The 27,249-nt window shown below is 41.5% G+C and overlaps 1 protein-coding gene across 6 annotated transcripts in view; it reads left to right on the plus strand.

Moving 5' to 3' along the window:
- The window catches only part of pde4dip (phosphodiesterase 4D interacting protein), a 113,572-nt gene that overhangs the window by 50,442 nt on the left and 35,881 nt on the right, over window positions 1-27,249 (plus strand). For 5 of the 6 annotated variants that reach the window (XM_080887865.1, XM_080887874.1, XM_080887871.1 and 2 more), the window contains exons 4-9: window positions 14,760-14,870; window positions 18,849-18,925; window positions 20,459-20,582; window positions 20,669-20,820; window positions 21,374-21,488; window positions 23,726-23,761. In XM_080887865.1, coding sequence (XP_080743991.1) covers window positions 14,760-14,870; window positions 18,849-18,925; window positions 20,459-20,582; window positions 20,669-20,820; window positions 21,374-21,488; window positions 23,726-23,761 — 615 coding nt within the window. The remainder of the gene's footprint in view (window positions 1-14,759; window positions 14,871-18,848; window positions 18,926-20,458; window positions 20,583-20,668; window positions 20,821-21,373; window positions 21,489-23,725; window positions 23,762-27,249) is intronic. The other variant, XM_080887872.1, reaches the window with a different exon arrangement.

Consider the following 27,249-nt stretch of genomic DNA (forward strand, 5'->3'; position numbering starts at 1 on the left):
TAAGGAAGGAATCGGTGTCAAGACTAGGGAGGAGATCAAGGTGCACGCATCTGGTTGTAAGACACTTGTAGATAATTCCCCAGCGTTTCTCTCTTCTACGACCTATCTTTATCGTGTATGGCCCAAAACAGTCTACGCCCGTTGACCAGAACGGCGGCTTATAGAGTCTCAGCCGTGATGAAGGTAAGTCAGCCATTTTGGGTGCAGAAGGTGAGGCGCGCCATCTCCTACAGTCCACACACTGGTGCTGATGCTTCTTAATGGCTTGACGTCCTCTGAGAATCCAATAGGTGCGCCGTATTTCCGCAAACAGCCTCTCTGCACCTGGATGAAGGAGCTGGTCATCATAAGTTTTTATGATGAGCTTGGTCAGGGGATGTTCAGCTGCTAATACGATGGGATGAATACTGTCTGGATCTAAGTCGGCAGCTCGACGGAGGCGGCCTCCGACTCTGAGGAGACCGGTAAGACTGTCATATTCAGGGGACAGCGCGCTAAGACGGCTGTCTGAGCGGACTGGGTGCCCGACCTGGAGGGATCGGGCCTCCTCTGGGAAGCTGTCAGTCTGAGCCGAGCGAAGCAGCATGGTCTTGGTTTCTAGTCGCTCCACTGCTGTAATAGGAGCGTCAGCCGCCCCGTGTTGGGTCTGGTATGTAGCAGCAATCAGCTCATCTAGCGTGGCATACTGTGTTGGATCCGGTAAGGCCGGGGATGCAGAAGCGTGCCCACAGAATGCAGTCTTCCTGAGCTCTGCCTCACTGCATGCCGGGAACTCTGTTGGAAACTTAGGCCAAGTGTCAGCAGGTTGTGACAGAAAGGGTGGACCATGTGACCAACGATTGCGGACAGTTAGGTCAGCGAGATGTTTCCCTCTGGTGATGTCATCAGCGGGATTGAGGTCAGAGGTCACATACCGCCACTGTTCAGGAGATGTCAGCTCCTGTATTTCACAGATTCTAGTCCCCATGAATACCTTATAGCGACAGGAACTAGACTGGATCCACTGCAGCACCGTTGTAGAGTCTGTCCACAGGTAGATCGATTGCAGGAGAATGGTGAGCTCTGTCTGGAGTAATTTGGCCAGTTGGGCTCCTGTGAGTGCTGCGCAAAGCTCCAGCCGGGGCATTGACACCTGTTTGCGTGGGGCCACTCTGGAGCGAGCCATCAGGAATGATGTGGCGATGGGCAGTTGTTGCTCGATTACTCGGAGATAAGCCACAGCCCCATACGCCTTTTCTGATGCGTCACAGAATATGTGAGCCTCGTATGTCACATTGCTGGAGTTGTGAGAAGGAGCGTAGCAGCGGGGAATGGTGACATGCTGAAGGTGTGACAGTTCGCCTTCCCACTCAAGCCAGGACTGAAGTAGATTCCCTTCGATGGGCTCATCCCCTCCTCTCTCTGTGCTCCACAGGGCCTGTACAATCAGCTTGGCCCTTGTAGTGTAGGGACAAATATAACCTAGGGGGTCATACTGGGTAGCTAGTACCTTGTACACGTTGCGCAGCGTGACCGTGGAGTAGGTTATAGGGCGGTGCTTATATCCCAGGACATCTGTCGGGCAGTGCCAGCTGAGTCCTAATGTTGACTCTTGTGGGTCGAGACTTTTGAAGTTCAGCCAAAGCTCGCAGCTCTCTGATCTAGCTGAAGCGGGCAGGTGAGCAACTACTTCGGGCACGTTGCTCGCCCACTGACGTATCTCGAATCCTCCTTGAATGAGTAAATCTCTCATTCGGTCGATGAGCTGCTTTGCCTCTTCTGGGTTGGACAGGGACTGTAAACAGTTATCCACATAGAAGGCTGTGTGGACAGAGTCACAGATGTCCTTGTGGGTGTCTTCGTGCTCCCTTGCATGTCTCTGTAGGGCGAAAATAGCACAACAGGGGCTACATGTCATTCCGAAGGGCAAAACTCTCCACTCATATACGTCTGGGGGCCAGTCAGTTTCACAATCCCTCCACAGAAACCGTAGCAGAGGACAATCCTCTGGGAGCAGCCGAATCTGGTGAAACATGGCTTTGATATCTCCACTCACAGCTACAGGGTGTTGGCGGAAGCGGAGTAATACCCCCAGCAGAGTGGGCCCCAAGGGAGGTCCTGGTAAGAGGTAGTGGTTCAGGACGGCCCCCTGAAACTCAAACGAACAGTTGAAGACCACCCTAGCCTTATTATTGTGATGTACCATGTGGTGGGGTACATACCATGACTCGGAAGAGCTATGTGTCTCATCTGGGCTCAGCTTAACAACATAACCAGAATCTACTAACCTGTGGATCTCCTGGCTGTATGTGAGGGTCAGATCAGGATTCTTGGCCAGCTTACGTTCGGTGGATCTGAGGAGGCCTTTTACTGCTTCAGGAGAGACACACATCCGTGGAAAGTCCCTTCTTCTCAGCAGCGGAGTGGCGTATCTCTCGACACCGTCTACTGGGACTCTGATGGTCTTTGTCTCCAACATAGCTACCGCCTCTCTGTCCTCCTTTGACCGTGTGACCTCCTTCTCTGTCCTGTAGGGGGGAGCATCTAGTTGCCACAAACGCTTCACATCTTGATTCAGGGCCTCTGCAGGAGAAAGGCACATGTTCAGGCACTGCAGGTCCCCCTCAGATGTAGGCATACTACTGGCCGGCCCCTGGATGGCCCAGCCGAGCTTGGTGCAGATAGCTACTGGCCCTTTGGACGACCCCCGAAGGACGGGGCGGACAGGGGTGATGAGATGAGCGTTATCTGAGCCAATCAGCACCAAAGGTTGGATCTGGTTAAATCCCTCAATCTGGACTTTCTGTAAGTGAAGATACTTCTTCTTTAGCTGTTCAGCTGGACATGACTGAGTAGCTAGGCTCAGTTGTTGGGCTGTGAAGGCATGTGTTACTTTGTACCTCACTTTGGGCTTAGCCCTTGGTGACACCTGAAATGAGACAAAGCCTCCCTTCATCTGGATTACATCTCGACGGATAGTTCTCAGTGAGAGTGTTGCTTCCTCCTGTTCCAAACCTAGAGATTTAACTGCCGCTGGAAGCACAACAGTCTTCTCTGAGCCGTCATCGAGCACAGCAAATGTATCCAGTGATTTGCCACCATGATGTAGTTGGATTGGTACTACCTTAAGCATAACACGACCTGAGTGACTTGAATAGTCTAGGTAGACCATACTAGTACTCACAGTTAGTATGTTAGGGTCCCGCTTCTTGGCCTCAACCAGGTCATGGAGCACCGACAAATGCTGGTCACCACAGGTGCTGCACGGCTTCTTCAGAGTACACTGCTCTGGAGAATGTTTACGGCCACAGCGCCAGCATTTGGCCTTCTCGGTAATCCAGGTAGCCATAGCTTTGAGGTCTAGCCTTTTGAATCCATCACAGCCATTCAGATAATGCTCTGTCCCTTCGCAGTATGGACAATAAGGTTTGAACTTCTGTTTCTTCTTAGGTTGGACTGTCGGATCTGGAGCTGTAGATTCTCCCTCCTGTTTTAGCTTGGCTTGGGCTGGATTTGGGCCGTAGTAGATGGAAGCAGATCTGTTGTGTGGCTTGAGCCCTGCTGAGGCTTTGAGTAGGTTCTTCTCTGGACGTGGCTTGTCCGGGGGCATTTGAGAGGCTTGTCTGGATAGCTGAAGGACTTGGGATTTCCGTTCGAGCCATTCTGAGAAGTCGTACATATTGTATGTTCGGCTGCTGCCACTGCGGATGATCCCCCAGGTGATACAGTACTCGATGAAGTTGTCCCTGTAGTTCAGAGGGAGCTTGGTAAGCAGTCTATCCACATGTGAACCACAATGAAGCTCACTGGCTGCTACTTCATCCATGGTACTGAGAAGCCCAACCAGGCTGGACACCGACAGGGAGAGGTCTTCAATAGCTTGAGAGTCTCCGGCTCTAATAGGGGGGCAGTTTAATATAGTGCTAAGCTCACTTTGGACTAACTGCCTTGGCTGTCCATACCTCTGCTCTAGCGCCCTCATTGCACTAGTGTAGGGAGTGCGGTCATGAATGTAGCGCTTGGCTACCTGTAGGGCGCTGGGATGCTCTAGATGATCTAGTAGGACCTGATACTTGTAATCTTCTCCCAGATGAGAATGTGGCCCTAAGGTGCTGTCCAGCCCTTTCTTTAATAAGGCGAAGTCACTCTCTCTCCCCGACCGGAATATCACCAGCTTAGGCTTTGGGATGCCATATGAAGATGCCACCATCATTTCCATCAGGTTTGGTAGAGGCGTTCCTGCTGGGTAAGTTGTGGCAACCTGTGGATTATGGTGTTCAGCAGAGGAAGATGATGAATAGTTACTTCCTGAGGGATAAGGAACATAGTATTTGCCAGCTGGATCAGGCAAAGCTTCAGGATGCAGTGTGGTGGGCACAGGGCGATGAGCTTCTGTCCACTGTGATGGCTGGGTCACAGGCGCTGGTGGACCTGAAGGTTGCTGCAAGTACACAGGATTAGCTGGATGTCTGACTTGGAAGACAGGAGCAGCGGGATGTGACATCTGCTGCAGACTCATTGGGTCCACAGCCCGTGATAGCTGGTACACTGAAAGATGAGCATGTTGTAGTGGCTGATCAGCTGGGGATGCAGAATGTAATAGCTGCACCTGGCCTGGCCTGTTTATCAGGGGCTGATGTTCCGATCGCTGATATGAGAAGGGTTCAGCAGTGCATCGTCCAGGTCTCCTGAGTGGCATCGATGCGGCTACATAAGTGGCAGGGTCCAGCACTGGCTGAATGTGAAGGCTCACTTTACGGGGAGGTGATGGAGCAGATGTTTCCGCTGGCGTTGGCATGTTTGCAGGTGTTGTGGTGCCCTGCTCTGAGGGACTTACTAGCACAGTTAGTGGCTCTGTGGTATCATGTAACACCTCATTGCTAGGTTGTAGTGGTGCAACTTCTGTTATGGAGGAAATACGTTGGGGTTGTTCTAACGCTCCTGTTTCTGGGGGAAGAGGACTGCCAGGTTTAGAAGCTTGCTCCAAACGCTCCACCCGCTTTAGTAATGTCCCACGAGTTTCTTCCATAGACACTTGCAGTTGAGTCATGTGTTGGAGGACACTGCTCCAAACTGATTCCATCTTCTGCCATCTCTCATCCTCTTCATAGTCGGAGCTGCTTGAACTACTTGGAGCTCTAGATGGCTCGGGTGGCTCAGTTAGATTGTGCTCATAGTCCACTAGATGTCCTGGAAGTTTCTTCTCCCGCGTTGGACGGGGGCTATTCGATGCACCTCTATCCTGAGGGTTTGCCATCTCATTAACTCAGCCAAGGCGAACTCCGGCTCGAAGGACCACTTGTACTGTATGTTTGCACTGATTGCCGATCACGCTTCAACTGAGTCGTCCTCGGTCAGAAGGAATGGTACTCCACAGTGATGTAGTTCAAATAACTTTACTAAGGAGGTGGCAGATGACATTAACAGGATGTACAGCGTTGGTAGGGAGGCATTACAGTATTCACGTGCCGGTAAAGGGGGTGTGAGTGTGTATATGGGTGTGTGTGGCCATATGGTAAGCACGCACACCGTATTAACTCACACAGGAATGCAAGTAAATACGTTATCCTCCGACACACCTCTCATTTGTGCAGAACTGCGCTGAACACGTTCCCAACCGGAAGTACAGATACCGAGGTGCATCATGGGTAACGTAGTATAAACAATTACAATGAACAAGCGGACTTTTAACAGCTGGTGTCAGTGAAATGTGAGAAAAATATAGGGGATTAAGCATGACATAAAGCACGCTACAGTAGTCCTTTTTGTAGTCAAATATGGCCGAATGACCTACAATTTTTGAAGGGTGGAATTATGCACATTACTGTGGAGAAGGGGCATTAATGTGACAGTAAAATGCAACGATCTTCGTTTTATCCTCTGTATAAGATTTGTTAATTACAAGAAAATGGTAAAATGTTATTATGTCTGTAGTTAAAATAATATCTGTTATATATTACCCCCCAAAATATGGTTTACAGTGATAAGTTGTACAGTATTATTGGAAACTTGTACAAAAATATCAAAAATAATATAATTATAAAACAACAACAAAAAATATTTATGAAAAATTAAGGTGGATTATTGGCAACACAACGGGTTAAATGAATTATATTCATTCAAAGAAGTGATTTCTCATAGATGTTTATCTGAAAGTGTCTGTACTTGGTCAACTTGCCTCTTTTTTTTTTAGTGGACATACTAAGAGCTGCTGTCACCTCTCCATCATCATCATCAGAGCCTTCCTTGCTAATGTACTTAAGGAGCTACTAATAACCTTTTTCCACACTCAATCTTCTTTTCATCACACATTGGCTAAGGTGGTTAGCGAGCGGAAACAGATCTGTTATGATGATAAATCACTTAAGCTTGTTTACATGCTAATGTTAGCTGTGTTTCCACACAAAGTGCAGATCACAAGTGACTTCAGAGCAGTGAAAGCAGCACCAGCGGCCTCACATGCTGGTCTCCCATCAGTTTCCCATTAAAGACAGAGCTTTATCCGCAATGCATGTGCATAAGACACCAGAAAAAGCTGCTGTCCTCTCTGCTTGCCCAGCTCCAAGAGGCAGACATTGTACTATAAATACAAAACAAGCCGAGCTTTAAGCAACAATAACTGACTGGGGCCACGATGTGACAATAATTTTAAGCGCTGTCTGAGATGAAAGGAGAGAGATTGTTTTACTTTGCATTGTTTTATTTTATGTCTATTGCCTGTCGCCTAATGGAATAGAATTCTACACGTTTGTCAGATTAGACTTTTTTACATTGTGTGACGCTACAGTCCTCTGCAAATTGACATTAAATTATTATCTTCTTATACAAGAAGCTGAGAGATATAGCCTTTTTTCCCCAGTGACTCACCAACAGTTATGCTTGCTTGCACATGCTAAAAGTGACATCATAACTACTGGTGCACAGTCTGCAAACCAGTAAACATGGTTAAATATGATTGTCCTTTACCCATATTGAGACACACAATAGCTCTGTCAGAGAGACCAAAGGGCAGGAATTCTTTCACTCTATTAACTTGGACATCGACACATAGGGTTCCACTGACTTCTTGGTGCTCCTTTGATAAGGTTTCCTTTTTGGCAGAGCAACCAAGCCTGTAGCCATCAGCAGCAGCTGTGTTTTAACCTCAAAAGCTGCCTGAGTTCAGGCCCTGCTCCCTGCTCTCCTTCTCTCTATGGGAGTATCATGCTGCATTAGCAGCTGGAGCTCCAAGCTCCATGCTCTGGGGCATCAGTCACAGTCTCCACTCACTTCCGGGGGTCAGATATCTCAGACAGCCTGGGTTAGGAGGGAAAATGATGCTGGTACATCTGATCCCGTTTCTGTGAGTGGACTCTCACAGACCTGTTGTCATTTCCAGCCTTTTAAAGTCACTTATCCAGTAAAATTTAAAGTTGTAGGTGTTCAGCTTGTGTTGCACCTGGAAGATACTGACCTTCGTATGTCTCTGTATCATATAAAATTGTAGTTTTATAACGATGGATGGGGCTTCTTGTTAAATAGCTCCAGAAGGCCTTTCAGTCGGGCAGAAACGATAAATGATCTCACCTGACATGTATTAGATATAGTATTTATGACACCCTCCCCCCTAAAAATACACGACATCAGTTGTGGGTTTAACTGAAAGACACTGTTAACTCTGTGGTAGTTGTAACCTTTTAGCCTATGACTGGTCAAGAGTAGTAAACTGTCTGTGGTTCCATCCAGGCCTAAACAAAGCCAAGACCACAGCATTTTTCCTGGCTCACTATTTTTCTGTTATTCCTGATAAAAATAAAACATTTTAAAAAGCTACTGTTTCTACACTATAAATTTGATAAGGTTGCTTTACTCGAATGGGCAAAGCTGTTGCCTGAAAAATGTCAGTGACTTCTTTATTTTGAATGTGCAGAACATAAAGAAGGAATAGTTGAGCTTTGACTATAAGTTGACTCATGAGTAGTAATTTATTAGATAAGTCAATTTAAAGATTGATTTAGCCTTAAGTTAAAAGCTCTTCATAATTTAAAGTTAAATATAGCCTACTTTAAAAACCTTAGTGTAAGAAATATTATCTGTCTCAGGAATGGCAGTCTTTTAATAGCTAAACTTTTATGATATTTTTGGCAACAGAAACACAAACAATAGTAGAAATTGAATTAAATGCGCTTATTAAATTAAATGAGTGTAAGAACGTGCAAAAAGGCAGTAGTTTGAAATTAATTTAAGTTGACACTGATGGTTAGTAATGCAGTAATTTAGATTTGTATTCTTTTCTTGGAAATGGGCAAATCAATGAGCCAACTTTTGATAAAATTAAACGAATAACAAGTGTTGGACCAAAAAATACATAAATCTGTGAATGAGATTGAAACAGCCGCACGGGATACCACAAATTACAAATTGTTTGTGAAGACAAAATAATCTCAACAAATCAGAGGCTGGTATAAAACCTGGAAATACAGGCTCTTGGCATATGAATGATGGAGGGAAATATCGACATGTAAAAGTAAATGGATTTTGGAAATGGGAAAGGAAGGAGGGAAACAGGACTGATCGTTCTTCTTCAACTGTGAAGAAATCTTCAAAATCTTGAATCAATGCAGAAATGCTCTGTTTTCTTCAGGTGATGTAGCAACAGAAAACAAAACAGCTCCAAAATGAATCCTAAACCCCCACCTGTGATTGCTGCTACAGCTGTACAGTGATAAAATAGGGTTTACTTGTTATTTATGTCCTCTGCTTCCTCTGAAATAACCTTTAATGTGATTTCATTAAGAACTATGTGTCAGCTGAGATGATTTGCTGACAGGCTCCAGTTTCATTTACAATGCTGAGTGCTTTTGATCCTGTATTATAACATGGGGTTGGCCCAGGCGCCTGCTTGTCCCTGCTGTGGAGAAGATGTAAATAATCCACCAATAATCCGTAGTCCGTATCTGAGCGTCTGGACACAGTGTGTGCTGTTAAAGAGAGGCAGATCCTGTTTTGCTTCATGCCTCTTGTTCTCTTGGCATCATTAAAGGAAAACAATGGCATGCATGGTAAATAGCCATGGAAACACAGCGATTGCTGCAGCTAAACACCGAGGCCAGCCAAGGTTTTTGAGTCATGCAAGCCATACTTCCACACTGAAACTGCTCCCGCAGGCTGCATGTAGCACATTCGCCTTGACCTCATCTTGACATGCAACACACTTTACATACAGTATGTCTTTGGCCAAAACAATGCATGGAAGAGGGTTGAAAGATAAACACTCCAGCTCATAAATGCTTAAAAATCAACTTGCAAAGTCAAAATGTTACAGGGGGGGGGGTGTTGTTTTTATTTTGTTTTGCTTGTTCCAACCCACTGCATTAAATCTGGCAGATGGGTTGGAAAAGCCGTTGAAGCCCTCTAAGTTGAACCGCTCCACCCATCAGTGCCATTCTACTCCAAGACCTTGATGGGCGACTGACACCTCCTTAGCACTACACCATTCTTTACTCATACACAGCTGCTGCCACCACATCTGGGAATGCTTCTGTCAAACCCAAAGACACAGACAGTGTGAGGAGCGAGATGTGATGAGACCTCAGTCTGACATCCTCCTAACCCTGTGATGTCTTCTGCCTATAATTATTGCTACATGAAGAGGTGTGTAAGTACTTAAAAGTACTTTTTTTTGGAATTCATATAGTTCCATTAAACTTATTGACAGGCAAAAACTCCTTATTAGCTCAGATCTATTTTACTGCCTTGAGGTTTAAATATTGTTGATTTTGCAGCTGTAATTCTTTCTTGAATGATTGCTTTATGAGGCACATTGATGGTGCTTGGATCATAAGGTTCCCGGTGAACTTAAAATATATATTTTGCAGATGGGAAGTTTGAACAACATTTGGATGAAGACTTTTTCATTCAATCTCAGACAGAGTTTATATTTATAAAACCACTATTAAGTAATGCTACTCTATCTGGTCATCACCATCAAATATTATTTGAATCAAATGTGCCATTAAAAAACTGAAACCAGGTGTATGCTTTTGCAGTTTTTAAAAACAATAGATGGGAATCATGTAGACACCTACTAAACTCATACAACTCTCATATTTCAGCGCTCATTGCTGAACCAAAATTAAAGCAAATTTTAAAAAGTCCCTTTATGTCTAAATTTATGTCTAAATAAACTAAAAGTTATTGTTTCATTTCATTTAAAAAAATCCAAAAAAAGGAACAAATAAACAAACAAGAGCAAACAAACGAATAAACACAAACAAGCAAACAAGCAGGCAGGGAACACATACGGTAAGACATTTCAGTATTTACTAACTGACACACAAGGGCTAACCAGGACAAGACAGAACAGTTAGGTAGAATAGGTGAGGCTAATCAGACAAAGGAAGTAAAAATAAGGAAAAGTCAACTATGAGTCAAGACTCGGGATTATGGCACCTCTGTCTAGTATACCAGCCCTTACCTCCCCTACCATGTTTTGCATTTGGTTCCTCATCCTTGTTGAATCATGAATAAATTCGTGATTAGAAATTGAGTTTTTGTTTCCTTTTGTTGATTAGAGAGCTTATCTAACAATTAAGAGACCATAAAGGCTAAATTTGGTTTAATGTTTAACGCCTAATAGATCACACCTAGCAAGATAGACCAGAAAACAGCACCTGTGGCTGATGGACAGAGATACATTTTGTCCTTTATTTTGAATTGAACGTAGTAATTAAATCAATACACGTTGTGTTCTTAACTTTGTGTTAAGAATTTTGACACTGATATTCTCTGTATTTTGTTTGGGTTTGAGTTTGGAGTCGCTCTCTTCAGCAGGCTTTGCTCTGCTGACAGCCAATCTTTAAATTTTCCTCTTGATGAATTATCCCAGTAAATAAATCTCAAACATTGAGTCACATTTTCTCTGAAGGTTGGCCAAACCATTGGATATAGTGTTATGAGTCTTGTGGTGTGAGAAGAAATGATTATTCACTGGAAAATAGAGTTGAACTGTATATAGTTCTATCTCAGAGTAATACATTGAAGTTTCTTTCTTTTTTCTTGTTTTTTTACAACCTTGTAAAAGTTTTCTAGGTGTATTAGGTTCACTTTTAAGGCTAGGTTTTCACTTTTTTAGTGTGAGAACAGTAGCACATGGCCTTCTCCTGCTTGTTAAGTTCTCTTAAAATTTAAGTGTAATATAATGTTTTGCAGGGACTTTAGTTTTGCTTACAGTATTAAGTACATTCACACTGAACCACAATTCTGTGGATTCAAAATTCATGACACTGTGTGTCCTATATAAAAACAACACTCCAGTATCTGCAGTTTGCAATAACCAGTGGTCTCTGTAGTTTAATGTTGTTTCAAATCATCCCATGAAATATTAGAGTGACAAAGAGATTACGTTGTGCTGGGATTTTTTTTTAATTATTTTTTGTTTGTTTTAATTAATCCGAATCAAATGAAGACGAATTTAATGTCTTAAATATCAATATACCCACCACTTAGACTGAGCACATTCAAATGTAATGCACTGACATTAATTGAGCACTACTCTAGTCTTACTGACCACTCAAAGTGATTTAGACTACAAGACAGAGTTTACATACTTATTAATCATACTGAGGAAACCCACAGACTGACACATATATAGACCCCAGCTGGGGTTTGGGGCAGGAACCCTTTTGCTAACAGGTGGCAGTGCGCACTGCACCTCTCTGTATTGCTTAGTGTCTTTCCTAGTATGGTGAACTCAGCCACATATGTAATTGCATGTCATACGTAAAGAACCACTCTGCAGCATACAGCCATCATGCAGGTGTTATCTGGTTTCTAGAATGCTTCAAGCATTAATCCCTCTTTTTTTAGTCCATAATTTTAATTAGCTCCTGGGGATGTTTTTAGTGGCTCTCTTGATGATTTAAGTAGGTTTACAAATTATAATTTTTAACCACCGTGAAGCATGGACCATGGCAGCATAATAAACACAATCAGACATTCCCACTGCAGAGTTGCATTAGCGGGCTGGCACTGCCAGAGAGTATGGCTGGAAAATGTTGAGCTAGCTGGCATCAAGGAGCTCCTGTTACCGGTAAAGGGGGAAAACTCCCAATGGTCTGCCAATCCGGAGGACACACAAACTCATACACACACATGCAACCTCCCAGTTAAACAGAGGGCAGAGGGTAGTAAACTGTTTTGCTTCCCTCCTACCATCCATGGTAACAAAACAACTTCTAATAGAGGCATAAGATTTTTTTTTAAGAAAAAGAAATGTGGAAAGGGACAATGAAAACATTTAAAATGGATCTTCTTCTTCTGTGAAATTTCAGGTCTTAATACTTTCTGATTCTAATAATGGGACTTTGAGTTTGTTCCTGACTCATGAAACATAGTGTGGTAAAAGTTGGAGGTGCAACAGCCTGGAAAAAAAGTTATAATGTTCTCTTTTCTCCCCTCCTTCTCTTGTATTGGATTATGCTCTGATGCTGGAAAAGTCCTGGAGAATTAGGATGATTTCATTTCACGGGCATGCCGCTTTGCAATAAATTTAGTCTTTTTTCTCTGTATGGCCTCGGGTTTACATTTCTTCTCCAGTTCTTGTTAACTCCAGATTGATTTGCAGTGTAGTTGTGGCAGTCATGAAAAACTCTTATGATCATTTTGGCCTGAAGTGGTCATGTGCTTAATTTCTCAGATGTAATCTTTGTTATTTTGTGTTGTCAGACTGTCAGAATAAGATTACCACTGTCATCACTAATATATTTACTGTATCAGTAATATATTTCAGGTTTAACCTCTGTGTTTGCAAGGATTGATTAATGACAAATAGCTGTGAGTAGTGCAGTACACACATACGCAAGTATATACATAAATACATACACACACTCTAGTGTGCATCCAGGGTTTCAGTGTTCTCTCACACATGAATTCATAAAAAATAGACTGAAATGCTAAACTTATCTTCTTACTTTTTACAGTGCTCGTACAAAATGTTATTTATTTTTTATTATTGTCATCAATGAAAAATACACATTACAGTTATCTTCATTCTTATCTTCATTTATTATAACATTGTAACTGAAATAGGAACACTAAAAATAGAAACTCCATCATTGCCATCATTGCTTTAGTGATTGATGTGGGCCCTATGAGAAGCAGATGTGTGTGTTTTTACACAAATACACAGCCATTTAGCGGTGTGAGCTGAGATTTAAGGAGAAAAATACGCTCCAAAGGAGAAGTAGGAACACATTACCTCAAACAAACTGTGTTCTTTTAAAATGAAGTGCACAAAGTCCCTGTGAAGTTTCAATAGCCCTGACTAAGTGATTTCATTTTATGTTCAAAACCTTCAGTTATGAACATTCTGCATATAGCCGTCCCCTTTTTCGGCATAGATGTTGTGTGCATGTATGTGTACACAATATATGTTCATGCATTCAGGCATATGTAATTTAATATGCAGTCAGTCAGTGTGGCACAGGGCCATCTGAAGTGCTGGCATCGGACAGCCCTGCATGTGTGATCACTGTCTCCCACTTCAGCATTCCTCAGTGACAGCCGTGGGGCAAAGGTTTCTTTAAATAGCTTCTGGATTCAAGTTCACTCTGAGACGTCTGGTTTTAGAAATTTTGGTAGAGCATTAGTGCCTCCCTGTGGTTTGGTACTCTCTGGTTCTATGAATCTGTTTTTAGATGAAAACTTCACTCCTGAGACTGCATTTTCATGTATTTATTCATTTACTGTTTTAATTTATTAGAGCAGACTTTTATTTTGCTTTATTAAATTTGGTCTTATATTGTTATAAAGTGAAAGTCCTACGTGCATGGTACATATTTCAAAGGACACCCTTTAACTGCGCATGACCAAGTTATGCCTTTTTACGATTCAATGACCATGTAAATTTGAAATGGAATAGAAATTCACATTTGCCCCTATTGGGCTGCACAGCAGTGTAGTGGTTAGCACTCTGACCTCATAGCTTCTGTATGGAGTTTGCATGTTCTCCATATGTCTTTGTGGAAAGATATGCATGTTAGATTGTGGGCGATTGAGGATTGGCTGTTGAAGTAAGGTAGATAAGGCGCTTAAAGTTTCTAGAATAAAACACTAGATAAATGCATAGTGTGCTTGTAGTCTAAAGTGCTTTGAGTCAACTGTTATTTTTTGTGGAGCTTAAATTTGTATTAGTAGAGCACATGTTTTTGCATCACTTGTATTGTAAACATTCAGCTCTTGTCAGTACTGGAGAACATACAAAGAGTAGCTCATGTACAAATGCCCATATTCAGTTCAGTTCAAGGAGATTTCATTTTGATGTCAGGCTAATGTAATCCCAATTAAACTCCACACACACACAATCACAAGTGAAAGGATATTCTACAGCAGCTCAGTATTGTAGCAGTTATCAGCACACACTCACTCCTGTCTCAGATTCTTGTAATGCCTTTCTCGTGGTAAAAAAGGAAACATCCCCTCATCCTCCCCTCTCGTGCCACTCCTGAGCCCCTCTGTAACAAATCCACACAGCGAGGAGCTCATGTCCACTTTTTGTTTTGACCAGCACTCTGATCTTGCGCTTGTCTATTGAAGTGTACTAGCGGGAGAGATTAGAGCATTAGATTTTTGCTATACAACATCAGAACAGTTAGATTTTTCAGACAGGGCTTTGCTTCTCTGCAGTCCTGTCTTTTCCCACGTTATGTTGTACTGAATGGGGGGCTGCGGTGCCCCCTACAAAGGAGCAGCCTGTCATCATGTCTAACTCTGGCTTCCGTGGTTACCGCACTATCTCACAGCACCTGAATGACCTGAAGAAGGAGAACTTCAGCCTAAAGCTGCGTATCTACTTCCTGGAGGAGAAGATCCAGCAGAAATTTGAGGAGAGCAGTGATGACGTGCACAAGTGGGTGAGTAAGAAAAACAGTCTGTGTATAATTTAACTGTGACACGCGCATGCAAGTTATTCCAAAGGTTCTGTACTTGCATGCACTTGATGTGGAGTTATATGCTATGCAAAGATATGCAGGTTTGTGTCTGACAGTAACTCATACTGACAGTAGGTCTCAGGCTGCTCCGCAGCAGTTCATTCAAACTGTCTGTCAAACATTTCTGCTTGTGAAGCTGATTTAGAGTGACTACAGTTGTCTCAGTGCTGCAGTCAGAAATAAAGGAGGGCCTCAACCTTCTGAGGCACCAAGGGTCACAAGAAAAGGGATTGAAATTGTTTACTCTCTCTGGCAGCAGTGATTAGTAACTAAATACTTAAGTACATTTATATATATATGGATTTTACTTGAAGATTTGCATTTTGGCCCCGATCCCTAGAAATATTATTACACCCCCCTCCTTCCCTATCCCTCCCTATACCCTATGCCCTCACTCCCCACATCAATGTTTCTGGGCTATAGGACTTGGTGTTTACATTACAATATAAAGCACCCTGATAGAACTGTTGTTGTGACTGAATTAATGTTACAGTGTCCAAAACTGTTAGATGATTTCATGGATTAGACAAGTGGTGAATTTTAAAATGTAATTCTCTCTATTTTTGTAATTCAATAATGATATATACTTGATACTAAAATAAAACTTATTCTGCCACTTCACAAATCAGTCTTTCAAAATAAAAAATATATATAATTTCTTTTCATCTAATCGATCTGCATGAGAGCAGAGGGCTGTACATGATTCTGAAAACAGTGATCACTGTTTTCCACACCAATCTTTTGTAATATATTTATGCTTCATCAAATATGCTACAGCCCTATGACCCACAGTAAATACTTGTCATTGCTGTTACCTGGCACCAGCGAGTATCTAATGCAAGTATCTATTAATTCTAACATTATGTATAATTTTACAGCAACGTCAAAATCCAAAAAAAATATTTTCTTGCAAAAAGAAAACCATCAATCCTGTAATGCATGACAATTTAAAACACAAAGAAAAAGTTAAAAACATATCGTCTGTGAAGGTTCTCAGTCATCCAGGTCATCGTAGTCAAAAGCATATCCACTCTTGAAATCTGTGCTTTCTATCTGAAAACAGATTCATTTAATTCTGTTCATTTTTATTTGTACTCTCCAAACTCACAACAAAAGGTATTTGAGGGCATTTCACATTTTAAGGTAAACCTGATAGAGCAGTGAGTCCCAAAGTGTGGGCTAAGGCACTGCAGGTGATCCACAGAAATAACACAAATTCATTTTTAAATTACTCATATTTACAGTTACATATTCATATAAGTGTATTTATCTATCTAAAAAGTCAATTAAAACTGATAATAGGAGGTTTAGTTTGTGATATTATTTTTTACTCTGACCTAAATTTACTGGGTAGCATTAACTATTTCTAACCAACAGTCTGTTCTGTTGATGTTTTTTGAATAAAATTTTAAAGTAAATACATCACTTTCTATTGTATTTTGATCAGAGCGAATATTTGGTGGGATTTTCTGTTGGGCTGCAGCAGTGTTAATTTTGGGAATTTCAAGAGCATCCAAATACTGTTAAGTATTTAACATATACTAACCTGGAATGAGGTTTTAATTCATTGCTCTCAGTGGAAGCTGCTCAGTATACCTAAAGAGAGCCACATGTCTGCTAGAGAATAATTGTTTCAACTGCCCTAACTGCTTGACCTGTGTTCCAGTGGCAGCTATAAACCCAATGACCCACTTCATGTTTCACTGTTTTTGTCAGTGCACAATATGCACGTGTGTATGTTGCATCTCTTTGCACATACAAGCAACAGCACTTGTGTCCAGCACCTGTGTTGTGTGACAGTTACTGCAGCAGTGCTGAACTGCAATTCCAGATTGGTGTACATAAAACATCAATCACTGCAGACGGATACTGTGAGTGAAGTGACGGTCAGTCCTCATCCAGTTGGTTCCTGCTTTAAGATTTAAAAGTTAAAAGTAGAGTTGTTGCTGGGTACTTGGGGTGGAGTGGTGGATGTTACACTTTTGGGGGTCAGAAGGAGACATATACAGCAGGTGCTCTTATTTCTACCACCTATTTATAGACCTACTGAGCTACAGAGATATTGAATAGCACGTGAGACTTGGAAGCTTGTTTCGTGTGGCATACTACTGTACTGCTATACTGACTGAATGACAACGACTGCAGAAATAAGGTCAATTGAAGTCAGGGTAACTCATTTGCTTCACTTAGCTTCATGAGGATTGCTGGAGCCTACCAGCGACCATAGGGCGAAAGGTAGGGTACACTGTGGAGGGGTTGCCAATCTGACGCAGGGCTAACACAGAGAGATAGACAAGCATTCACTCTGTCATTCTCACCTATGGGCAATTTAGGATCATTAATTAGCCTGACCCCACTAATTGCATGTCTCTGGACTGTGGGAGGAAGCCAGTGTACTTGAAGAGAACCCACACAAAGTGGTCCAGCTCTTCCAGGAAAAGAATAATGTAGCGCCTAAAATTTAGTCTGGCAATAATATAAAGTCTGTCCATGAAATATGATCAGTGTTGGGCAAGTTACTTTGAAAAAGTAATTAATTATAGTTACTAGTTACTTCTTCAAAAAAGTAACTGAGTTAGTAACTGAGTTACAAGATTCTAAAAGTAATTCATTACTTGAAAAGTAACTATTAACTATTAACTATTAACCCTCTGGGGTCCAGGTTATAATTGGCCATTTTTAAATACTTTTGATTTTCCCTCCACATTTTATCTTTAGAAACTATTTACTTTGCCTTGTTTGGCATCATTCTTTTCAGCACAACCTCGCGTGTCTGAATTTGCAGTTCTGTTTTCATTTTGACATACTGTATTAACACAATGGATCTAAAATCAGACAAATAAAATAAAATCAGAGTAGAAAAAGTTATATTTTTTACTGTAACAACCACAAACATGTTTAATGATAATATTTCATAACTTTAAATGTAAATATAAATTGTCAATTTTAAAATCATATGCACAAGTTTTTAAAACAACAAAGTTATTTGCAGCCATTTACCTTTTACCCTTTTTTTATAACCATTTCAAACTATTTACAGAACAATCAGCTGTTCTGCATTCAATGAGATCCCACACAAATTATTTGTGCCACTCCAAAAAAAAAAATTTCTGTCCACTATAAAGGAGAACATCACAGCCTGATCCCTGCAGGTCTGACAGCAGCAGGTTTCTACCTGGAGACAGCAGTTGCCTCATTGTTCTGACACACAACACAAAACTATCCACAACACTACACACTAACTACACAAGACAACACATTAACTACACACTCCAAACACCTAAACGTCTCAAAACTCGCTCTCTCTCTTTCTCTGCTCTCTCTCTCGCTGTCACTCCTAAAACATCCTCTGTTTTTTTGCTCATAAGCAGAGCGCTTGCTGCGCTGTCCTTAGACAGTAAACGTGACGAAACTATTGAGGAAAATACGCCGCGTATATATTGTTTATCATGACTCTGGTTTTACGTGGCCTATCAGCACAATTTAAAAACTGGTATCTATACCTTGTTGCTTTGTCTTGAAGTGGTCATGTGATTGGCTTACCACGACTACTTTATTCTTCCTCAGTCAAACAGCAGCACTCATGCCATTGTTTTGCCCCCTTAGCTCCAGGTGTTGTGCTAGACAGTGATCGTGATTACCGTCCGCGGGAGCGCGCGTCCAGATTACTTACGTAGTCAGCACAGCTTCAACCGTCTGTTTGTTGAAAAATAGTAACGGACCGCATTTTCTTGTTAGTAACTGTAACGGCGTTGTAACGATAGGAATAGTAATTAGTTAGATTACTCGTTACTGAAAAAAGTGACACCGTTATTCCCATCACTGAATATGATGCACGTGAAATTTCAGACCTGCAACTTTTATTGTTTGTTCTTATCCGCTTCTATGATTTTCTTCCAGAATATTGAACTCAAGGTTGAAGTTGAGAGTCTGAAAAAGGAACTCGAGGAGAAACAAGAGCTTTTGGACAAAGCAAAGTAAGTATTTGCGAAATCGTACTTTTCCTTTCCACTGTTATCAAACAAATAATTCGCTAGCATCCTGTAACCATTTTAAAATTCAAAGCGGTTTCGAATACTCAACTACTTATGCACAGATTTGTTGAAATCCCTTTAGGGAAACCTCTGAGCGAAGCACAAAAACGCTCCTTTCATCATTAGTTTGTTTCCCATGAGTCCAACAGTACGTCAGCGCCAAGGCAAGCTCAGGACCCCACGGCCTCTCATCACATGCAAGCCTGCTGGCCTGTAGACTAACCTAGCTATCACAACACAAACTAAGCTCTAAGGAATGCATGGATTCAGCACGAAAATGCTTGTGAAGTCCCTCTGAGTTCTGGGATAGAGGACAAAGAGGGTAGGAAACTGACAAGGTGGAGAAGAAGTGAGGGTCTTACTAAGGGTGTTTTTTTGTTTTTTTAAGGGGGAGGGTGATTAGAATATGGGAGTAGGTTGAGTAAAGGGCAGAGGTTTTATGGTTTGCCGAGTTGGGAACTATATGAGCTCCAGCACCTGTTTACAAGCCAGCTGTCTCCCTTTCTTTCTTCAGCCGTTCTCCTTTCCAAACAATAAACTAAGCAGAATACTGAGATCAGGATGCAAACCTCAGATTACACCATTTAATGTGCATTTGATGCTTTTTTTTGTAAATTTCCCTAAAGGGAAAGATGGTCCATGTTTTTCAGGAAAAGGCTGTCTTTATTATTTTCATTTCCTGTTATCACAGCACAGTTTGTTGCTGTTATCATGTGTGGATAATTTAGACAAGAATAAGAAAAGCCATTGCCATTGTCAGCCAAGGAGCTTATGTTCTTTATTCTTTTAATATTTCAGTTAGTTAAAGATTTATATTCCTTTTCTGGTCAAATTGGGCTTCATTATTTAATAGTACGGCTCCAGTTTAGGTGACAGCAAGTCAAAAGCATGTTACCTGTCAACGGCCAGCAGCAGCCCGTATTCAGTTTGAATATTGCTATAAATAACACAGATCAGTGTGCCTTTTAATGGGTTGTAAAGTCTGTTTCACTGTAACATTTAACTTTTTGTTGACTGCACCATTACTGCAGAGAGAGGGAGAGAAAGAGAACAGGATGAAGACGGCAAAGAAAGAGCCTTTGCTCTGGGATTGATCGCTAACAGCTAGCCAGTAAAACCAGTGTGGTATATTAAAATCATTGATTATTCATTCTGAATTATTCTTAGACACTGCAACAGGTTATCCAATGAATTATGTTGCTTTTAAAGACAAGGTGTGCGATTTGAGGTTTGCAAATAGTACACATTAGATTCTTTGAGAACAACTTAGGAATAGTATGTTGGCCAAGATGGGGCTTGAACACCCAACCTTCTGATTAGCAGGCTTCTGCTAGAGGACCCGAGCTCGAGGATGATGCACGTACCATTGAATTTTTACTAAGCTGTGGTGTGGTTAGGAAGGTTGAATACGTGTGGGATTATTTTATTTTAGTACTTCCTGTACAAGTTAATCGTTATTCATTTCAACTCATACAGATCGACGGCAAAGGGCCTGTCTAATCAAAATGAAACAGAGTTGCAGCGGCGTCTGGTGGTGCAGCAGGAGGAAATCAACCACTTACAGGAAATCATGGCAACCAAAGTCCGGCTACTACAAGAGGTACAGATAGTAGCACTGGCTAAGCAGTTCCATGGTACTAACAGGCAAAAGGAGATTTATGCTGATGAGAACATGCATATGTTTAGGAGGCTGAGCTGGCACAAGTTGAGGCTGAACGGATGGCCTCGCTGGCAAACACCGAGACCCAGCGCTACCTCACTCTTGAGAAACAGATGTTGGAGAAGAGTCAAGCCTCTGGTGGAATACTCAACTTGCAGCCACTGACAGACAAAGACAGGTAATTTAATATGTAGCTAACCACAGACTTGCAACCAAAATCCCAGTTTGTGTAAAACAGCTTTTTGCACTGTACATTATGAGTGCATTGGAGTTTTTCAGAGGGGTTTGATGAACCTCACCATATGTTTAATTTTATTGACTTCACTTTGTTTTTTATCATTGTGGCAAATCAGTATTTAGTACAATGAATGAAATACAAGTGCTGTGCTAGTTTTAATAAATAATTAATTCATAAAAACAAATCATTGCACAGTGTATGATTTATCACCTGAAAACACCAGCTTTTCAATTTTTGATGTGACTGCATTTTGGTGGCACATAAATACCTGTGCATAATGGCACAGCGGTTACCACTGTTGGCTCATAGCAAGAAGGCCCTGTGTTCAACTCCACCATCTGGTCGGAGTCTTTCTGTGTGGACTTTGCGTGTTCTGGTCTGTCGCAGACAAGTAACAGATTGGTGATGTGCCATGCCTCTTACCTCATATCAGCTGGGGTAAACTGCAGCTTTAGCTACATTAATGCTTGTCTCTGTTTCTTCTTTTTATCAGAATGATTGAGGAGCTGACACAGGACAAACATTCACTGCATCTTCAAGTCAAAGAGCTTGAAGTGAGACTTCAAAACCCTTCCTCTTGTCTGCACAAAGACGAAGGAAAAACTGAGGTATTTTCATGATATTCCTTACATGAACATAAGAGGGTGAGGCGATCATGCACGCACACCCTTAATATTGCAAATATTGTTATACTTTATTGCTATAAAACTGAAGAAGAAATGACAGAGTTCAGGTGACCCTAATAAGTGATTTATTTTCCTATTATGTGCAGCTGAAAGCACATAGTGATTATCTGAGGTATACTAGACAGGAGCCCCAGTGCTGCACAGTATTCACGTCAGTTTTATTAAGTCACTAGAGCCCAACCAGTAAGAAAGAGACATTAAAGAAAGTATTATGGGTACAATCAACAAGCTGTTTATTTATCTAACTAACTTGAGAAACACCTACAGTTAGTAAAATATGCCTAAAATATCCTTTATTTTTAACAACTAGTTACAAAAAAAGACATTTAATTCTTTTATGTTTTAAATAATTCTGTTACTTATTTCTTTCAGTCTCTATCAAATAAAATAATTATAAGATGTGATAATCAAAATAACTTTTGCAGACTTACATTTCTGTGCTATTTCAGAGGTTTCTTGAAGGTCTTTAAACTATGTTTTGACCCAGAGTCCCTCGTGTATATTTACATAATTTATGAGGAGTAAACCAATAGCCTGCTGCTCCTTACTTTTCACATCAGCAGTACACCGTCAGCTGTAAGGGTATAGCTAGATTTAGAACAAAGTGGAAGAGAAGACCTTAAGCGCACATATCCAAGCAGCTAATTACCTGTGGTGTCACGGTCTTTGTAAGTGATACTCATTTTCTGTGGGTTGGAGCAGGAACAGCAGAGGGAGTGATCTGGAAGTGGGTTCAGGGCAAACCAAAGAAGCACAGATAGTTGACCCAAATGCAGGACAGAGCAGAGGCTTAATTTTGGGGGTCGACCTGGTGGCAGAGGAGATGGAAAAGATTCTAACATCAGTATAGGTGTTATCCCCACTGGAAGGCGCGCAGGAAGCCAACAGTGGAGGAGGAGCTTGTCAGGCGGTCAAGGAGTGAGATGATAATGACTATGGCAACATTGGACCCTCTGGCTCTGGCTCAGGTAACTTGGGCTTTGGCGGCAGAAGTCCAAGATCTGAGTCAGGAAGCACCAGCGATGGGAGATTCTCTGGAATCTTTGCCAGCGAAAGAGGAAAGAAAAATGCAGGACACACAGACTTGACAGGCTAGATTCTGATGGCGCCAATCCATCCACCTCAGAAGAAAGGGTTGACAGGCTGCAGGCAAAAAACAAAGTCTCAGAATTAGCCAACTTAGGAGCTCTGCACAATCTTTGGGTTAGCTGGCACACAAACAGAGCAACAGGGTTTTGTTTATAGCTCTCAGTTTCACTCGAGCTGGCTGAAGGACCAACAACTGCACAAGAGCAACAACTGCAAGAGTAGTCCACAACCAGCTGTTTGGCACTGTTCCTTGGTGACAGTAAACGGCTACAGTTTGTAGATGACTGTCTGACAATTGCACTGAGGCTCTGTGTAGGATCAACACACAACCTTGCCGACCCTTTACTGTGCTGCTTGTCTCAAAACAGGACTTGCCTCTGAATTATATCACAGCATTACAACTATCCATTTTTTTCCATTCATATGGTCCAATGGCATTGAATATTTGGATATGGAATATTAAATATTTTCCAACGTTTTTTCATCTTTCAAAAAAATCCAAAGGTCTTTTGCTTAGTAGACGGACTCCAGACATTGACTGTGATCCAGACACGCGTGCCAGTCCTGGTCTAAATTCTCTGCTGGTTGCCTCAACCCCCCTTCTCATCTTCTGTCACTTTGCTCTAAGTGTTCTGGCTCAAACAGCAGATAGGTCAACCCAGTAAGATATGAAACTGTTTTTATATCTGCATGTGGGTCAGTGGAACATTGGCACGGTAGACAGCTCACGCCACCATGAAGCTAAAAATATGTGCACCTTTTTAGGACCATGTAAACCCCTGTATGCTTGTGTTTTTCTGCTTGCATTTGAATAAATGTCTCATTTTTACCATCTCTACTTATTTTCAACAAATACTGTACTTTGAACCTGATGCAGTTCCTAAAATATGCAGTCTGAGCCTCAACACACACCTCATCAACAAATAATGAGGTGGACGAAGGAGGTGTTGATGGGGATAGCTGCCTTTGTAGCTCAAAATCAAGGTTTTGACCTGTGAGAGCTAAAAAGTAGTAACATGAAACCATGTTGGTGGTTTATGTGTGACATTATTGCACTTGTTTCTTTGCAGTGTGAGCACGAGTGCACAGTTCATGCACAGATGCAGGTAGGACAAAACTTTACTTGTGAGATCTTTGAACTTTTACCCTCTGCAGTATTTTCTGCATTTATATTCTGATAGCTACCCAATCTCACGTCTACATTTTTACTGGCAGCTTTTGTTGGTGGTGTGCATCTCAGACAAGGAGGCCCATCTTCTCCATTCATAGACAAGTAGCTCCACCTTCTGTTACTTAATCCACACTGCACATACAGTATGACTGTAGCATCAGATTTAATACTCCTCTCATTTTAAACACCCAAGCATATATGTTCACTGCTTTCACTGCTTGTTTAGATAGTAAAATTAGGATTTTAGCAATGTCATAATTTAAAACTGAAGTTTCTACACCTGATATTTTGTCATCATAAAAGGCCAGGTAAAAGAAAAATACAATCAAGAGTATTGCGCATTTACCCTTTAAAGGGTTCATAATTAAAATAAAACAAAAACATTTTAACTGTTTGAATATTGTTTCTTGTGAAACACTGACATGGGTCCTAGTTTTCTTCCCTGTGTTCTGAGTATATATTCCCCTTATCCACCTCTGGAGTGGCTGTAGCTGAGGTGGCAGAGCTGATCACGTATCACTCAGAAGCTCGGTGATTCAGTCTCTGCGTGCGCCAGTCTGCATGCCGAATGAGCGTGTGAATGTTAGGTAGAAAAAGCATAGAGGGGGGGAAAGTGTTTGTGTGAATGAAGCAAGTTGTGTAGAGAAGTAGAAATAAAAAACAGTTTTTATTATGATTACATTCTAGTTTTCACTGTTTAGTTTCCTAGTTTAGTATTTCCACTGTTTCCTAGTTTATTCATGTTTCTACTTCTCAGTTCCTTGTTTCATTTGGTTCCCTTTCATGTCCAGACTCGTCTCATCCCTGTGTCCTCCCTAGTGTCCCATGTATGCAGGCAGTCTCGTCTCCTCTTTCTGTCTGTATGTCGAGTTCTATACTTTCCATCATATTTTGCCAGTCCCTCATCTCGTGTTTCTTGTAGTTGTCTTTGGCCTCGGTCTTTCTGTGTCCAAGTTATATAGTTATTTCCTATCCTGCTTCTTTTGTCTCCTCTTTGTCAGGTTCATGTGTCTTTGTCTCTGTCTCACTGTTTATGCTTCCTCTTTTATTTTGATAGCCTGTGTCTCTTGTGCGTTCAGTTTTGCTTCCCCTTTTTCATTACTCCTGATTTGTCTCTGCTGTTACCGCAGCTGTCTCTACTTCCCTAATCACACTCTTGTATGTAGATAATTTCTCAGTCTCCCTTTGTGTCTTGTCAGAGTGTCGGGTCACCGTCCATCTGCAGGTCCCAGTTATTGTGTTTTCCAGCCTTAGTCCTATTTTAAGTTCCAGTCAGTTTCTGTTTCACTTATTATTGTATCCTAATCTTCAGCTGGAACAAAGGCTTATGTTTCTCTTTCTAAAATTAGGAGGCACAGTTCCTTATAGAGCATCAGCAAGGATCAGTGTCAGTGCAGAGTCATGTCATATGTGCAGTATATTTCTGCAAATATAGTCTCATTTTCCTCATCTGTACCAGTTATGATTAAATCAGTTTTTCCTGGCGGCTCAACACACAGAAGGAATCGGTTGTTTAACTAGCACAGCAACAACTGACACATCTGAGAGAGAAAAATTGGGCGGGGATATCTGTTCTGTCTGCATCAGTGTTCATTTTCTGCTGTCACCCTTTGGTATTTCTGCCACTTAGAAAAAAGTAAACAGCGGGTGCAGTCTGTCAGCACTGTTTGGTACTTATCTCTGATTAGGATTAATGGATTTTTGATTGCGTGCCTCATTCTAGCCGATCAGTTTTTAGTGTTGTGTCTCTAGTGGCTTGTAGGTTGACAAATGTAGATGCAGCAAGGGCCAAAATAGAGTTCTGTGTTGGCCCACACACTCTGAGGAAAATAAATCACATGTGAGAGCAGTTGTATCAACAACACAGCTAGCCTGCTTCAATAAGGAAAGATGGATGATGCTTTTTAAGTGTGTGTGTGCATGTTGGAGGGGCTTCTTTTAAGAGGAGGACAGTGGGCTGCTTCTTGATTAAAGTGTCATGTGATTCACTGACATCAATTCCAGAGAAATAACAGAGCCCATTTGCCTCCCTCCTTTCCCCCTTCATGCTGTGTGACACACATATCAAGGCCAGACTGGGAGTGTGTGCCCCTGGGAAAGGCATGAACTCATTCCATGCTGACAATTTAGAGATTAGATTTAGATTTAATGAACCTGATGGAAAACACACAGGGCTAATTTTATTGATACATCCAAACACACAAGCTGGAAATGAAAAGTAAGATTTTTAATTAAACAGGCGGTCACACCCTGATTTAATATGGATGATCTGAAAGGGAATTAGCAGAAGGTTTTGCACATGGAACATCATATGTAGTGTTAGTCCTTGCTACTGCCATTTGATTGCTTGTAGATTTCCACAAACATGATTAAAAGCCAAATAAAAACGGTAAATGACATTAAGATTTTCCGAGGGGAAATCCTACCTTATTTAGTTTTATATTTCGTCATTTTGAACATGGAGAGATCAAAATATCATATTAAAACGTTTGGTTATCGTTCAAAAAAAAAATCTCTTTACAATACAAATGAGCAGCGACTACGTTAAAATTAATAATATTTTATGACTGGATGACTTTACATTAGTAATAACACAATCAAAATAAACTATTTTTGTAAGTGTAAGAACAGACTGTTTACCTTGCATCTGCACTCCAGTTTTACTGTTAACATTTGTTAACATAGGAACTTTTACTTACAGAGAAACATAAATGTTTGTGTTGACAGTTACGGTAAGAGTGAATTAAGAGGCCTCATCTTTTGCCTGAAGAAATCCAGAAATTTCATTTGAAAGACAGTCACTAGATTTAAAGGGAAGGGCTCACCAACCCCACCCCACCGTTCAGCCGAGCCAAGAAAATGGTTCAGTCCTGCCTTCTACACGAGGTCCCACTCTGACGCTGATAATATGGACTGGGGGGGGGAATTCATTTATTAAAAACTACTGGTTTAACTACACATATCCAGGAGATACATTTAATATTACATCAGAGTACTATGGAAGTATGGAAGCCCGTTTCCGCCACTAAAAAAAAAAAAAAGCTAGTATCCATAACTCGAAATTTCGAGTTATTTTCTCGAAATTTCGAGAAATATAACTCGAAATTTCGAGTTACTTTTCTCAAAATTTCGAGTTAGCTCTGCCAATCAAAAATATACGTGAATGAGGTCGCTTTCTTGTTACACGGAAGCATATGGCGCAGGACCGCGCACTCAAAAACGGATCCCAACAAATTAAAGTATGTTTGCTGATAGTAACACCATGTGATTCAGCTAATAACACAGGGATTTCATCATTTGTGAAGCCAGGCTGAAAACACTCAGCAATCTGTGCATTCACGACTGGATGTAATACCGGTAGCTTAGCTGTAGCATTTGTAGCTGAGGGCTTCAGCTTCCGGGTAACATGGAAATGACGTCATT

Source organism: Rhamphochromis sp. 'chilingali', assembly GCF_963969265.1.
Source record: "Rhamphochromis sp. 'chilingali' genome assembly, chromosome: 7".
Lineage (NCBI taxonomy): Eukaryota > Metazoa > Chordata > Actinopteri > Cichliformes > Cichlidae > Rhamphochromis > Rhamphochromis sp. 'chilingali'.